Below are 15385 nucleotides of genomic sequence, written 5' to 3' on the forward strand. Positions count from 1 at the left end.
CAAAATAAAAATCCCTCCTTCATCTTGTTACCGCGCAAAGAGCATTTGCATTGTGGATTCTGTATGGTTTTTATTTGTGATCTCACACTTAGTTTATGGTGAATTTTAAAAGTAGAAGAGCACGTGGTTTAATCTCTAAAAACCCTAAAAAGTTTTGTACTATGCATATTTTCAAGCAGCATTTTTTTTCAACAGATTTAAAATTAAAAAAAAAAATAGATTGACAGATATGTGTTGTCATGTAAACTCGGTTGACCAAGTCCTCCACATAATCTTTCAGTCAGTGACTTGGAGCTGAAGTTAGTTTGACTTTGAGTTTCTTGGAGGAGGGATCAAGAAAAGGCTACTTGATCCCGGCTCTCCTGCCTCCTCTTTAAAAACCTCCTCTTGGGTTCTTCAGGCTCCACATCAACCAAAAGGAACAAGAAGGCCAAGGAGTAGCAGCTCGGATGGCTCTTGTGAAGTACTGCTTGTCCTTCCTGGCAGGAGCCACTTTCGGAGCACTCGTCGCCCGGAACTTTGAATGCCCCAAAGAGAGGTTTGCCAAAAGGATGATGCTGATGGCAAAGAACCATGACGAAGTTTCCCGCAAGCTAAAAGAAGAGCAGAATCCAGCACAGTAGAAGTATTGCATGTCCCCTTGTGCTGCATACGCTCTCTTTTTTTTATCATTGTATTTCCTCTCTTGTTGTTAAGAGTTTTGTGTTAGCGTCAGTGGAGTTTGCAACAACAAATGGGGTCTGAAGTCAGTTTATATTGGTGGAGGGGATTGTTCTAAATAAAGTTTTCCAATTGATGACAACTTGTAGGGAATTTGGAATCACTGTTGCTTGGTTTATTTGCTCTTTGGTAGTGTTCTTCTGAACATTTGTCATTATTGCTTAAGAGGAAAGAGTGAAAATTAAGAATGATGAAGGGAAAGGCATCCATTTAATCCTTATTGCTGGTGAAGAAAGTAAGTGGCATTTGTTCCATGGAAGGGAGTAGATAAAAACCTCTGAATGTTAAGAATCCTAATCCCAAGCTGCTAATCCCTCATTTCAGCAACCAAAATAGAAAATTTGACAATTTGACTAGCTTCTATTATCCTAGCCTCAGGAACCACGGAAAACAAAACATCAGAAGAATAAATAGTAAAGGAATTAAAGAAACTTGAAAAACAAATTCTTGGAAAAAATAGAAATTGGAAAAGCCAAGCAAGTGAAGAGGAATAGGAGGCTTAGATTCCCCATATTATGTGCCTTTTAAATTCTGAATTGCTACTTGTTGCCGTTCGCTTGGAGTCAAAATTTGACCGTTCGCTTAGATTCCCCGGAGGTTTGGCAGGCCTTCGGTGAAAGATGTCTTTATGATGGCATTTCTCTTCGACAAAACCTGGAATGTGGGCTAAGACTGATCAAATTTATTCATTACTAAGACTGTCAAGTTGCGGTCTGTAAGTTGCTCAGGTCAAAATACAGGAATCTCCAGCTTGAGTGCATGAATGGTTTTGATGGTAAGCAGATAGCAATATCCAACGTAGACTCTAGAAGGAATTGCAGCTTCGCCATGAAGAAAGAAATTTGATGATGCATAATGTTCTGGAAATTTGAAGCACTGAATTCCTTGCTACTCCAATCAAGATGGCAAAAAGAGCATAACTTACAAAAGATTGTAACTCGAAATGGCTCGGCAGATCACGAATTACATGTACTGAGTTACAAGCAGAGAATTGCTGAACCATGAACTTTTCGGCAGTGCGTTCTAAATTCTACAAACACCGAACACAATCAGATCTTCTCATTTCATTTCCCTTCCAAGTTAGGAATGGCCAACAGGATAAAAGCCCTAGAGAAATTATTTCACAAGATAGCCGAGAAGAATTCCAAGCACGGCAATAATAACCACGAACATGAAGGAGAAACCACCACGCTGTTTGCTGACTTCGCGCCTCATAAGCTCCTACACATGTTGACAAACAGCCACAAAACAACTTTAAAATAACCAGGTAAAGCTAGGGCAAGAGAAAGATTTTTTTTTTTAAAAAAAAAAAGAGGCATGCAAAGTAGTGCGCAGATACAACTGCAGTTCTTTTGCAAGAACAACTTCCATCTTAGATTTATCTATATGCAAAATAGAATATGTATGTTGTTTCTTGCCTTTATGTCCTTTATGTCATTAACTTATCTCCATAATATCTTTTACAACAAATATGGAAGAGTCATGGAAGACATTCATTCTTAGGTTATTCCAAAGAAGGAAAAAAATGTTTTCAATCTGCGATTTCAATTATGACATCCAAGAATTGACACATTTGGCAGGTCATCGAGACCAGTCCAGCAATGATATCGAGACCTACCTATTAAAATTTGATACTTATAAGCTCCCAAGCAGATTGTAATGTTGATAACCATTTCATCAGTTTCTCTTAAGGAACTTGCTAACCTAGTGGCATGGATTTTAACTTGATGCAAGATTTAAAAAGCTGAAGGTGACTAGAGTGGATAATGACCCTATAAAAAAGAATATAATGTCTGATGCTATTAGTTAACTCAAATAAGAAAGCAGCCTAGAAAACTCGAAACCATCGCCAGAATGGAAGCATCAGTATAAGTATTCAGCAAAATAAAACATATTGTCTAAAATATCAGAGGAAAAATTGCATTAATTTATTTTGTCGTATATATATATATATAAGCATGTCAAATTGATTTCAATTTTATGCTTTATGAGTTCAGTTCATTAGCATGCCTCACACTATATGGCCAAAAATGGTCTAGTCATCAAACAGGACAAGAACAGTTTTCCAGAGTAAAATTCATGACATAGCTCCTTACCAACTCCTTTCGAAGTTTATTGTTCTGTTGAATAGCAGCATTCTTCTCCTCAGTCAACCTTGAAATCAAAGCTGGTGCCTGGAAATAAAATACAAGAAAATAAAAATGATTTTACAATTTTATACAACAGGGCAGAAGACTGAGCGTGCTCTAAACTAGATAGTAGCCAGAATGTTATTATATTGCGAGTCTTGCGTATATACTGCATGAAAACTAAATTGCGTTGAAGATCAAGGTCATCAAGTCATACACAAATCATAATTGGTTGGGAGAATGTGTTCTAACTGGATGTCATGTCACAGAGTAAAGATACTAAAAGCAAAAAATAAATGAAGAGACAAGAAGCAATCATGCAAATATGCAGCTCATTTTGTTATATGACTTTACGAGACATACGTGAAACTAAGTTGTTCCATTGCGAAATAAGTGTTTTAATATAAATAAGTAATCTTGAGGTGGTCTATCTCTCTACTGTCTCCTTTGCAATTATTCTTCAGCACATGTTTCTTAACAAAAGACAAATATAACTGAGCCTATTGTTTGACACCTCCTTTATTTTATTGTTATTTTTCTTTCATTATATTTTGATGAGTCATTTACATTAAGAAAAATATAATATTCTTCAATATATCTCTTTTGAAAAAAAAATCAAGTTTGACCCTTAAAGTTGTTTTTGTTCATAGATTGGGCAACCAGGTATTCCCCTACAACTAAAAAAAAAAAAAAGCAGCGCAATGCATGAGGCTCCACCATTGCGGAGTCTGGGGAGTGTCTCAAATGTACACAGCCTTACCACCAGCAGCCCCGGTCATGCATGCATACGTGAAAAGGCTGTTTCAAAGCCGTAACACCTAGGTCACAATGGAGTAACGTTACCGTTGCGTTAGGGCTCACCCTCAGGTATTCCCCTGCAACTCCTTTAGGGAATATCTGGTTTTGTCCTATCAGGATAGAGGCACATGCAAGACAAACATGGACTGGATATCAAGAAATTACTTACCAAAACACTGAAGAACATATGCTTGGATAAAACAGAAACATCAGCAAATCACCAGTACCATTAAATTACTTACAAAAACACTGAAGAACGTGCTTAGATAAAAGACAACATCAGCAAATCACTGCTACCAATTTACATAAGGTTTTCCTCTAGTCTTTGATGTCCCATATGTTCCATTATCTCTCCTTTCCTCATTTGAACATTTACTTGTTACCCTATTCTATTCGCAAATTGATCTTGCATTTGTTTGACAGAGCATAGATATCTTGAAACCTCCATATATGTACCAGTAGAATACTATAGAATTACAAATGAACAGGTAAGAGTAGAACTGCCGCAACCAGTGGTTATATGGAACCAGATCAAGTCTTTTTGCACATGTCCATCCAACATCTTATCTTAAAGGCAAAGCCACTTACATGTTGCTTGTCTAAGACGTTCAACTTACACCAACATGTAGAAAAAAGTTCTTATAAGTTTTCATTTTTCCACATATTTTACACCAATAGGCACAAAATATTCACATTATACACATAACTCAAAGTTTTTTGAAAACATCAGTAGGAAAATGATCATATGGAAAATATTAGTAACTGATATACATAGGATAAGCATTGCAAACGGGTATAATATTGAGGTTGGATCATATGTGATCCAAACCCAACTTGATAAGCCAACAGGGTTGACTTCAGTCCTCGTTTGTTTGGCAGGTTATGTTAAGATCATGGTTGGCGGAACCCGCCAACCATCCCAAACTGCCCGGTTTGGAGTGTCCCAAGCCATACTGGCGGCAGACCGGAACAGTTCCGGCAAAACCGAAATCCTATCACCAGAGGGGGAGAAGAAAAAGGAGAAAGAGAGAGAGAGAGAGGGGGGAAGGGAGGAAGAGGGAGAGGAAGGAGGAGAGAGGCCGGCCGGGACGGCCGGCGGAGGCCGGGGTGGCACGGAGGTGGGACTCTGCCTCCGATCCCCTGTTTTGCTTGAAACAGAAGCCTAGAGGGACCCTTTTTATTTTTGTGAATTTTAAGTTAAAGTGGACAAACCCATTGCCGACTTCACTTATTTTTTTATTAAAAAATGCAAAAATAAAAGGGCCTCCCTCCGAGCCCCTGTTTTGAATGAAACAGAGGACTGGAGGCGGAGCCCCACCTCTGCGGCTCCCTGGCCTCCTCCATGCGGAGGCTCTCCAGCTTCCGCCAGCCAGCCCCAGCTGGCCTCTCTCTTCCTTTCTCTCCCTCTTCCTCCCTCCCCCGCTCTCTCTCCTCCCCTCTCCCGTTCTCCCTCCCTCCCACCTCTACTATGTTGGCATAGGACCGGCACGGCACAACACGGCGCGGGGCCGTACCGACCAATGCCATCGAGCAACCAGTATGGGGCCCGGTACCGGCACATCAAAAATTCTTGATTTGATTTTAAGGAATTCTCAGTTACATCTTCTAAAATTTTTATTTTCTTTGAAATTTATTTCTTATATTTTTTTTCGAGCATTATCTTAATATAAAACAATCATATGGACATAAACTACCAGATTTATAAATAGAAGGCCCGCATTTATAATAAATTCTGCTCTTTTTTTTATGATTCTCAGAAGCTACAGCATTCAACAACATGGACTTTTGATGATCTTAAATTTTGATGTTTTTGATTTATAAGCAACAAATTGTATACAAAATAAAGATATAGAAAATGATAGGAAAACCCAAATCTAAAATCCCCTTTTCTTCATTCTCCCTTATCTCCAAGCTGACCCCCTAACTTGTCCCTCAACTATTTGGCAATGATGACCACCACAACCCCCTTCCAAGAAGGGCTCCCCCTTCCTTTGTTCCTTCCTTCTCCCTCCCTTCCTTCGCTCCTTCCTTCTCCCTCCCTTCCTCTCTCTCCCCATCGTCCTCCCCCCGCTAGCTCTGTTACCATTTGACAAATCATAGTAACTCCCCATCTCTTTCACCTCTCTAACCTCACCTTCAGTTTTACCTCTTTCTCTCTCTTTGTTTGATAGATGGTAAGCCAATATGAAATGTCTTAGACTCTTAGTGCATAACTTTTTTTTAATAAAAAACAGGACACATGTAACTTGTTACAGAAACTTTTGTTGGGTTTAGTAGTTCGGAATTGGCCATATCCAATCCCAACTCTATGAGCTTATCGAATTGGTTTTAGGAATCTAAGTCTAATTATTTCCAAACATCAGGTTCGATTGTGAGATTTTAAGCCATCCATGGAGAGTCTAGGTACTTGATAAGCAATATAAATTAAACAAACCCAGTAAACCAATGCAAGATTTTAAATACCGTGGGATGGAGCTATCCTAATTTTTCTATGGAACAGGACACGAATGTCCCACCCCGTTCTGACCTTTGGGATAGAGGATGTCCCAAGACGTGCCGATCGGGATGCTGGGACAATGGCATGGATAGTCCTATCCCGACACTCGGGAAGGTACCCCATCATGGTGTCCCGTGAGCCATCCCGCCAGTTCTTGAGTCCTTGATCCAATGGACAATCTATGGCTTTGGATGACCTGTATGATGGAATCTTCCACTAACACTTAGCTCTGGCATATTAAATTATAGATATAGTTTTACATAGTAGGTAGCATATTAATTATTCATCAACATGTGTGTGCTAAAGACTTCAAATACTGAATCTCTTGAATGTAAAGGTAGAAGTTGAAGAAGGGCTATAAGCAAGATATATCTTATAAAAGAGAGCTAAAATATCAATTGGGATCAAGAACTAATCTATAAAATATACATAATCCGTGAGATAAATTTGAAACCTCACAACCTCAATGCACGAGTAAGAAAGACACTATATTTCTACATTATGAAATGTGTCCTGGATATATATTCTTAAAAGGCTGGTTCAACACATGCATCAAATAGCCCTAATCTTTAACTCATTGCATTAGCACTACCATCACATTTGGATCAACAGGTCCTTGCCGTTGCTTTTTGTAGCCCCATATACATGAGAGGCAACAGCATTCACTAACCAGTGGAGAGCCAGTGACAAGGATCCAAAGAACAAGAACAATTTCAAGTGCAGCAGTAAATAAACTGCATTCTCCATAAAAGGAGCAACGATAAAGAATTTGAATAGCATAATTCCAATAACTGATATATTTTTTGGTAGATTCCATACTTGATATATTAAAAACCAGCCATAGGTTTTTTCAAAAAAAAAATTAAAGATTCATTTGAGGGCAGAAAGCAGAGGAGTTGGTCACGGATAATTAAAAAGGAGGGACATAAGAAATATTGGAAGTGACAAATGGCTGGAGAAATAGGAGGTGCCACACATTGAAGGTGTTATGAAATCACTAATAGAAGCATATATTATGAGAATATAGCTCTTATTCAATTTCCTTTAATAGCAGCAAGGTGTTCATCATATAATTAAACTATTCTATAATTTTGACTTTCATGCAATTGATACCTCCCAATGACACGTAGGTATCATCATAGATGCCACTCTGTTACAACATTCAGAATCATGACCCAGTCAAACCAAATCATCAGGCACAAAAATGGGTGCAAGTATCCTCTTATAAGAAATATTTATGTACATGTGGCTCAGAACTGTATATATAAATTTATGTAAGATTTCAAGTAATCAAATTGGCAAGGCAGGCTAAAGAAACAAAGGTCATAGGAGTCCTTGATTCTATCTTTTAAAATCTAAATAATGATTAATAGCCTAATATTGCATGATATGACTTAAGCATCACCAGTATATCAACCTGAACAGTCTAAATGTGAAACATCAAGCAACAGTAGATATTCAAAGTTTACATAACTATGATAGCAAGGACTATCCCTTGCCTCATGATATCATGTTAGTCTCATAGTCGTTATTCTCTGAAATTTGCGTACATAGTTCAAACAGACTTAAATTGCCTAACTTCATTTTCAACATCTTAACATGCAAGATTCCTCTAGTATTTAATGAGAGAGTGAGAGTTCCCTCCTTATAACTACATTTCATGTTCATGCATTTGGTCAAGAATCTTAGTATCATTTATCATACTTACGCCAAGAAGGCATATAGTATCGTGCAGAACACCAGCTACATACCAGCATAATAAAATAACAGCACAGAATACTCCTTTTACTCTTTGCATCCATGCTACTTTTACTAGTGAAGTAGCATTGTCTTTGACGAGATCAGAGTATATGTTCTGCGCATGAGGAAAAAAATGGACGGGAGAAACTGTAGTTGGTGGGAGGCTGTGCACCTTTTTTTATATTTAAGGAGTCCATTGTCTCAGCTTTCGACTCCTTCGAAGCACAAAACACTGCCAGCACATTGCTGGACACTCTAAATGGAGCAATTTGATCTCGGTCTATTATAAATGGATGGCTATGATTTAATTTAGAAATACAGTTTTTTCATTCTTTAGTTTTGTTTAATCTTTTTATTGAAACATGCTTCCTCTAAGAGATAATTTTTTTTTAAAAAAAAGAATATGTGACCCAAGGTGTGTCAATTATGAACAATTTATATATATATATATATATATATATATATATATATATATATATATATATATATATATTTTGAAGTCGGCTGCAGGGAAACTGGTGACAAACTCAATATTCTGGCCACGCAATCCTTCTGGCATTAAAATAGTTGATAAAACAAACAATTAGAGGCTCAAAATTTAAGACAAAAAAAAGAAACCCACATAATCACAAAAGATACTAAGAGATAATATGAACAACCTGCAAAATCAAGCTGTACAATCAATAAACAAGTAACAAAAAGCAAGTTAAGAACCAAATGAACCCATGCCATCATGTACCTACACCAGTTCACAGCATAATGCATTGACATACTATGATACAACCTGATATCTTACAAATCATAAGGTATAGATAAATAATGTAGTCCTTCCTCCAAATATTTCAAACCACTACCTTCACAAAATGGAATTAGTGATAGAGTCCTTTCCCCTTTCTGCATTCATACTAACAATGCCACATGGGACCTTTAAGTTTTGGTTTGTTTTTTCCCCTTTGCCCCCATTCTCAGCCTTTATAAAGAAAGAAATTGTTTTCATTTCTACTCATTTTTCCCAGTTGAAACCACTATTACAGGCTTTCTCACATTTAGTCATACAGTTTCTTCAAAACATCCTCATGATGATCATTCATATTTCTTATCAATCAACTAACCTCCAAAAGAAAGTCAGGTAACCAGAAGATCATTTATTTCCCAATCTGTTTCATGAAACTAGTTCCTTATCAAAATCTTATCATGTTTGTCCACTTCATAAAGGATACTGCTTGAGTTATTATAATTACTGTTTCTGATCTTTTGTCATATAGCTTATAGCTTTACTAGCCTATATGATTTTATTTCCAATCGCTGACATTAGTTCAAAGTTCGACACTTATTTGAGATTATTCTCATCAATTTTCATCGATGAATAATAATCCTAGACATAATAGATCAGCTCCCTACATAATGGATCTCCAAACAACTAGAAGAATTATCAACTACATAGACCACATAGGCCTTGAGAACATCAAACTCAATCCATGCAGTGATTGAACTTAATCTTGGTTCCATCCTCATCAACCATTTTCTTAGAACCAGACCACGAACATACTAAAAAACCAACTTTCCAACTTCAGAAAAACAGATACACAGCACTTCACATAACATAACTACATGCTAGAACAAGAATGTAATGCCATATAGCTATGTTTTCTCTTTGTACCAATAGTCAACAAACTATTTGTGAAAAGTTGTTGACTTGAAGCTGCAGATTCAAGGTAAAAAAAAAAATCATATATCTAGTTGATAATACTTGTTAGCCAATGATCTTAGATTAGTAGAAAGTTTAATTAATCTGTTGATTTCATCACTCGGTAACAGATTCAGCTTTTGAATTTATTAACCTACTCTAAGCAATAAATTGAAATAAACTGCATTTGCTGCATTGGGCAGTGACTTCAAATTCTGATAACAAAACAAATGGATACCTGCATAAAAGTAAAAAACTAAAAGGCTTCCATTTGAAGGACACTACCCATCCATATCTTCGCAGTTCGCAACACGACATCACCAACAGTACGCTATTCCAAATTATTCTTGGTGTATGTAAATATGCATGTATGACCATAGATAACTTTAAATACAGTACCTTTACTATCTCATATGAATTGATTGAACTCCATTCATCTTTTCATATAGCCATATAATAGTTTGTGAGATAAAGCGTAAGCTCTAAACCTTGCAGCTGTATGTTGCAATAAGAAGATGCAGATTAAACTGGATGCAAGTAGAACCAAAGAGAACAAAAACAAGAACATACATTAACAGATGGAATCCAACAAATAAGACCAAAACTATCCCTGCTTTGTTTGTGTCCAAAGTTTCAATACAAGCAGTAATTTCTAAGTTCCAACAGGCCTATAGGATTCAAAATCCAACAAAAAACCCATGGATTTATATGTATTTTAAGAATAAGCTCTACAAAATCTTACCTCTGAAGATTTTTCTTGAGGCTCAATCTGCTCCCTTGATTCCTGTAACCATTACACAATCAAGTGAATTACTGCCCTTCTTTATGAAGACAAGCACAAAATTTTTAACAAGCAAAATGTAATTATAACCCAAAGATTCCAAAAACTCACGGCAAAAACATATTCTCTGGTTGTCATATTAGCATTGTCTGATACGGAAGGCCTAGGTGATGAACCCTCCTCGGATTCCTCAGGGACTGGTGAAGGCGGCTGAGGTGGTGACACGTATACGACTCGCAATTTGACCTCGTCCACCATATTACCAGACTCTTTAGAGAACTAAACAACACCAAATTCCATGCATCAACAACCAGATTGGATTCCAGAAAAACCACACAATTTCTAGTCTCTAATTAATTAGTCTCAGAGAGTGCACAACAAGGAGAGAGAGAGGGCACCATTTCTGGTGTAATGTCCTTCACAGCAGCACCAGGGCTTGCAACAACGCTCTGAACAAGAAACTTGTCCTTACATTGCATGTCAGGAGGAGCCTCCCTCTGTGCTTGCATAGTAACTGAAGCAAAAAAAAAAAGTAATAATAATAGTAATGATAAGGATGACGATGACAACAATCAATTAAATATATAAAACTGAAAATTCTCCAAGAAAAAAGATAATTTAGCAAATTTTGAATGAAATCTATACCGATGACATCGCATGTTTGTCGAGGAAAGACTATTCCAGTGTTCGGTCGCACACAATACTTCTTCGGGCTCGTAGTCTTGACCTAAAACAAGAACAGCATTTCCCAAAAAGTACAAAAAGAAAAGAAAAAAGGCAAAAGGAAACTTTTTTCCCTTTTTTTAGGGCTTCAGGAAAATCCGCCTTCAAGATTACAAAATTTCTCATAGATTGCAAGGACAGAGATTGGAGATGAATACTTTAAAGGCGACGTAGTCATCGGTCTTGTTGGATAGCTGAAGAGAGCACGAGATCTGCTTCTTTAATTCGACTGCCCGAACCAAACGAAACCAACCACACGAAAGAATCAAGAAAAAGCATAGAAATAACCGAAACCCTAGAAAATATTTGGATCGACGAGAATTCTGGAGAATGAATCGATAAGTAAGGGAAGAGGAGAAGAGATATTACATGGGAATTTTAGCTCGAGTGGCTCGACGCCAAGCAGCTCGCCCGCGCTCATGATCTCGAGATCGATCGCTGGCTTTGGGTTTTCGGCGCCGCAGAGGGGCAGAGAGAGAGAGAGAGAGAGGAAGGCGAAGGAATCAGGAGGAAAAGAGGAGCGGAGGGACGTGGGAATCCGCGTTTACAGCAGAAGTGGGGATTTTCTGGGACCGTGGGGGTGAAATATGGAATCCGACGCCAAGAGTTTTCCCCTCCCATTTTTATTTGCTATCTTTAGATCGGGTCTCCAGATGGCAAAGGTCACGTGTATCGCGCGCGCGCGAAAAAGTATCTTGGAATTTGTGTCATGTTTCAGGTGACGATGATGCAAGTTACAGCAAAGCTGCCATAGATTTGTTGCCATCCCAAAATGAAAATTTTTGGGAAGTTTCAGCTCATGATAGGGCAGTTCTAAAAGTTTCCAGCTGCCACCAAGATGGTAGTCTAGTGCTAAAAAAGCTTGAACTCTATCTGAGTTATCCCGAGTTCGAAATGCGCGGGTGTCGATTAAATCAGAAGACCGTATGCCCCACGCTCGGATAGCTCTATATGGATATGCTTAACAAATAATTGATGTGGGACTAAACACACATCCGCATAAATCCTTACAGAGTCAATCTATACCAAGGCTCCGACTTTTTTGAATCTTTACAAATATGTGCACCCTTAGCAGGTACACTTCTCTCAAGGTTTTACTAGAGCCGGATGTCATGAGACCTGATGATGCTTTGCATCAACAAAATAGATGAGAAGTGCCGGTTATGTAGTGGGGAAACAATGAGGCTTTGATGGTGGTTTGCATAGAAAAATAGCTTAGACCAATGACATAGCTCAGTCTGATGCACCATTTGAGAGGATGACCAGGATGAACTTTGGGTGGAGACTATTAATGAAAAAGCCAAGCAAGTATGGCATCAGCTTGTACTACTGAACCAATAGTTTCTCACTTAGAGTTTTTTTTGAGGTTTATTGGAGTCGTATTAGTTTGGATCCTCAAGGGTATATATTTTGCATCTTCTAAAATGGTACAATGTTGGAGAGCTATTATGTCATCTATTTTGGAGATAAAAAAATTATTGTTTATTTTGAGAATCTGAACATGGTCGGTACCGAATCCTCTTTCCCTCCATTTCAATTAGTAAATTGATTGCCTTCTCCATGATCCTATTCAAGAAATGCCGATGAATCAGGGCAGTGTGCACCAACGGTTGGTCGCAACCCTAGTTTCTTTCCATAGCTCCGAAAACCTCTTCTGGTTCGACAAAGGCAATCCACCAAAGCGGTGCAAGTCACAACGTTGGACTCCATCCCTTCCTCCACCATTTGATCAGCCAGCACCGAGGTTTAAGATTCCGGCCTTACAATTCCCATGTATAAGCCCTCTCACCCTCATGTTCATGAAGAACTTTGACAGCCTTGTGATTCGACTAGGATTATTGACTTGGTCTAATGAAGTCTTGACGGCATGGATGAGTACCATCTCTTGATTCGAGCCATCAGGACTATAATTTGTGGTGATGTGGCTTTTCAAGCTAAGCACATCTACAAAGAGACTAATATAGTTACTAACTGAGTGGCTTCATATGCAGCCAATTATTATAAAAATATTTTTTGAGTTCGAAATGGAAGGATTGTCCACTGTACTTATTGTTTTTTTTATCTTTTTTATCTATTCATATTAAAATTATACGGATCATCGGTTAAATAATAAAATAAAAACTTAGCAGCCACCTGCACCCTGCCTTGTTTGCAGAAAGCATCAATTAATGTGCTGATCTGACCACACTGAGCTTCACATCATTCTGCCTCATCTCACCAAGGCATCCAAATGCCCTTGGTAGCTTTCCCAGCTTCCAAGGGCAGTTTATACGTCACCACATCCGGCTTACAACCGGTCACTTCCATCTTCCCAAAAAGCGTTCCGCTTCTTCCAACTCTCCATGGATTCCCGTGCCCATGAATGAGAGGGTTATACGTGACCACATCTGGTGAATAGCCCAACTCGTTCATCCTCAAAAACAACCGCCTTAGCTGCTTTCAAGCCCCCCTCCTTGCAAAACAAATCAATCACAGTACTGAATATAAACACGGTAGGTGGTAGGAGACATATTTGAGCTGAATATATCATCAAAAACCCTTCTTGAGAGCTCCCGCTTCCCTGATTTTGCCAGCTTTTGCAGCAAATTGGTGAAAGATCGCATCTTGGGAAGCATCCGGAAAGTTCTCATCCTATGAAAGCAATCGCTGGCTTCCTGGAGCAAGCCCAAATCCATCAAAACTCCAAAAAGAGCATCGAACTCACCGTTTGCATCTGGCGGACATAGGTTGTCCCTACCCCTGGCTTCTTTAAGGTGAATTTCGACGACAGTATGACTAAGGATGGAAGATGCGGAGATATAGGCTTCGTCATCAGGGATCATGGCGCCAGCCTAGTAGCAGCAGGGGGTCGACGGATTTTTGATTCGTCGATGGTATGCGCCGAGCTTAGAGTAGCATGGGAGGGTATATCCTATGCTAGGCGGATTTTGAGTGCGGATTACATTCTTTTGGAGGAAGATTTGGCCACGGTCATCGAGTTGATCCACAGTTGAGGATGCATAGGAGAGAAGCGACCGCTGCTCCATGCCATATATAGATTCCTAGATGAGTGCGGCTCCCATCAGGCCATGCATGTCTACAGGGAGGCAAACAATGCTGCCGATTGAGTTGCTTCCTATGCAGCTCACTATGCTAGAGGTTTCATTCGGTCAGATTGCGGCTCAGTGCCGGAGTCCTTATGTAGTATCTTGTTTTCTAATTTTGTTGGCCGCATCCACGCCCATCGGGTATGAGCCGCCATTGTACCAAAAAAAAAAGACATGGGTGGCAAAGCAGCATGACTCAACAGTGTGGTAGAGGCTGATCTTCTTGTCGGCCCAGATGAAGAATTAGAAGGCTGAGTGAGGATCTTGTCTCATCTCTCAGTCGACACTGGAGACCTTAACGGGGGTCAAGGCGGAGGTGAAGAGGGCGACGAGCTGGGGATTGCCCCACCAGCTTTGGGCCAAGCGGACTGGAATAGGATCCAGTCGGCGTCGCTGTGGGTTTGGGGCATTCCGGTGGGCTGAGGAAGAGGGCCATGGCGACGTAGAGAAAGAAGGGATTAACAGATTTCTGGCTAGGGCGATGTAGGGCGGCGAGCGGGCGGGAACGGAGACCGCCAATATGTTAGAAGTATGCCCTAGAAGCCAATTTGGCTAACGCATTATTTTATTCTGGGACATAAATTTGTACTTGACCTAATAATGAATTTATTAGAATGGGCATTCTTTTCATTCATGTTCTTATGTGTCCATGAATCGTCCAAGAAATTAATAAGATGATGACGCATATTCTCAAGAGTTGAGAATTTGAGGCATGTGTCATTGGTGATTAATTTCTGAATTGCTCCTGATCGATGGATCATGACGAGGACGGTGATCGATCCGCTGAGATTAGTGCACATATCGCTTTCTTTGATGGACGAGTCTTGAGTCCACAGTGTGGCGACACTGGAGCAATTGTGCAAGTGCTTGTTAGAGAACAAGGGTACTGAGCGTGACCATAGCAAGTAGTCACTTGGATGTCTATCCACTCGTCAGTGACTTACTTGATGCTGCAGTTGTATGACTGGTCCTTTGACCTGCGATGCCTCGGCTATTCACAGTGAGGTTGCTGTAGTTTGACGAGCACATAAACATGAGCCCTAGCCAATTGGGTTCTTGTGGTGCAGATTGGCTGCAATAGGTTCATTGTAGGAGTAGGGGTGCATCTAGATGGAATCTATCGATCTTGATAGGTTAAGAGAGATCCTATGTGATTTATGAGACTGAGTTCGTAAATCCTCGGCCGGGGTAGTATGTACAGTGGAAAAGAAGTTTTCCATTCTC

The 15385-nt window shown here is 39.3% G+C and overlaps 1 protein-coding gene across 2 annotated transcripts; it reads right to left on the reverse strand.

Moving 5' to 3' along the window:
- Positions 1 to 1578: 1578 nt before the first annotated feature.
- On the reverse strand, positions 1579 to 11671 carry LOC103710709 (vesicle-associated protein 1-2-like). Of its 2 annotated transcripts, XR_003386386.3 has the most exons (9): positions 11445 to 11637; positions 11234 to 11304; positions 10998 to 11079; positions 10751 to 10866; positions 10464 to 10631; positions 10314 to 10355; positions 9971 to 10066; positions 2817 to 2894; positions 1579 to 1941 (listed from the first exon to the last, which is right to left on the reverse strand). XR_003386386.3 is itself a non-coding variant. In XM_008796582.5 (8 exons), the coding sequence occupies exons 1-8, from the start codon at positions 11494 to 11496 to the stop codon at positions 1837 to 1839; spliced, it is 714 nt and encodes a 237-aa protein (XP_008794804.1). In that variant the 5' UTR covers positions 11497 to 11671; the 3' UTR covers positions 1579 to 1836. The 2 variants fall into 2 exon arrangements, 1 of the variants encoding a protein (XP_008794804.1); XM_008796582.5 differs by lacking the exon at positions 9971 to 10066 and having other exon boundaries at positions 11445 to 11671.
- Positions 11672 to 15385: the final 3714 nt, after the last annotated feature.

The sequence above is a fragment of the Phoenix dactylifera genome, chromosome 10 (assembly GCF_051530095.1).
Source record: "Phoenix dactylifera cultivar Ajwa chromosome 10, Ajwa_hap1_PhDact_Kaust_v1.1, whole genome shotgun sequence".
NCBI lineage: Eukaryota > Viridiplantae > Streptophyta > Magnoliopsida > Arecales > Arecaceae > Phoenix > Phoenix dactylifera.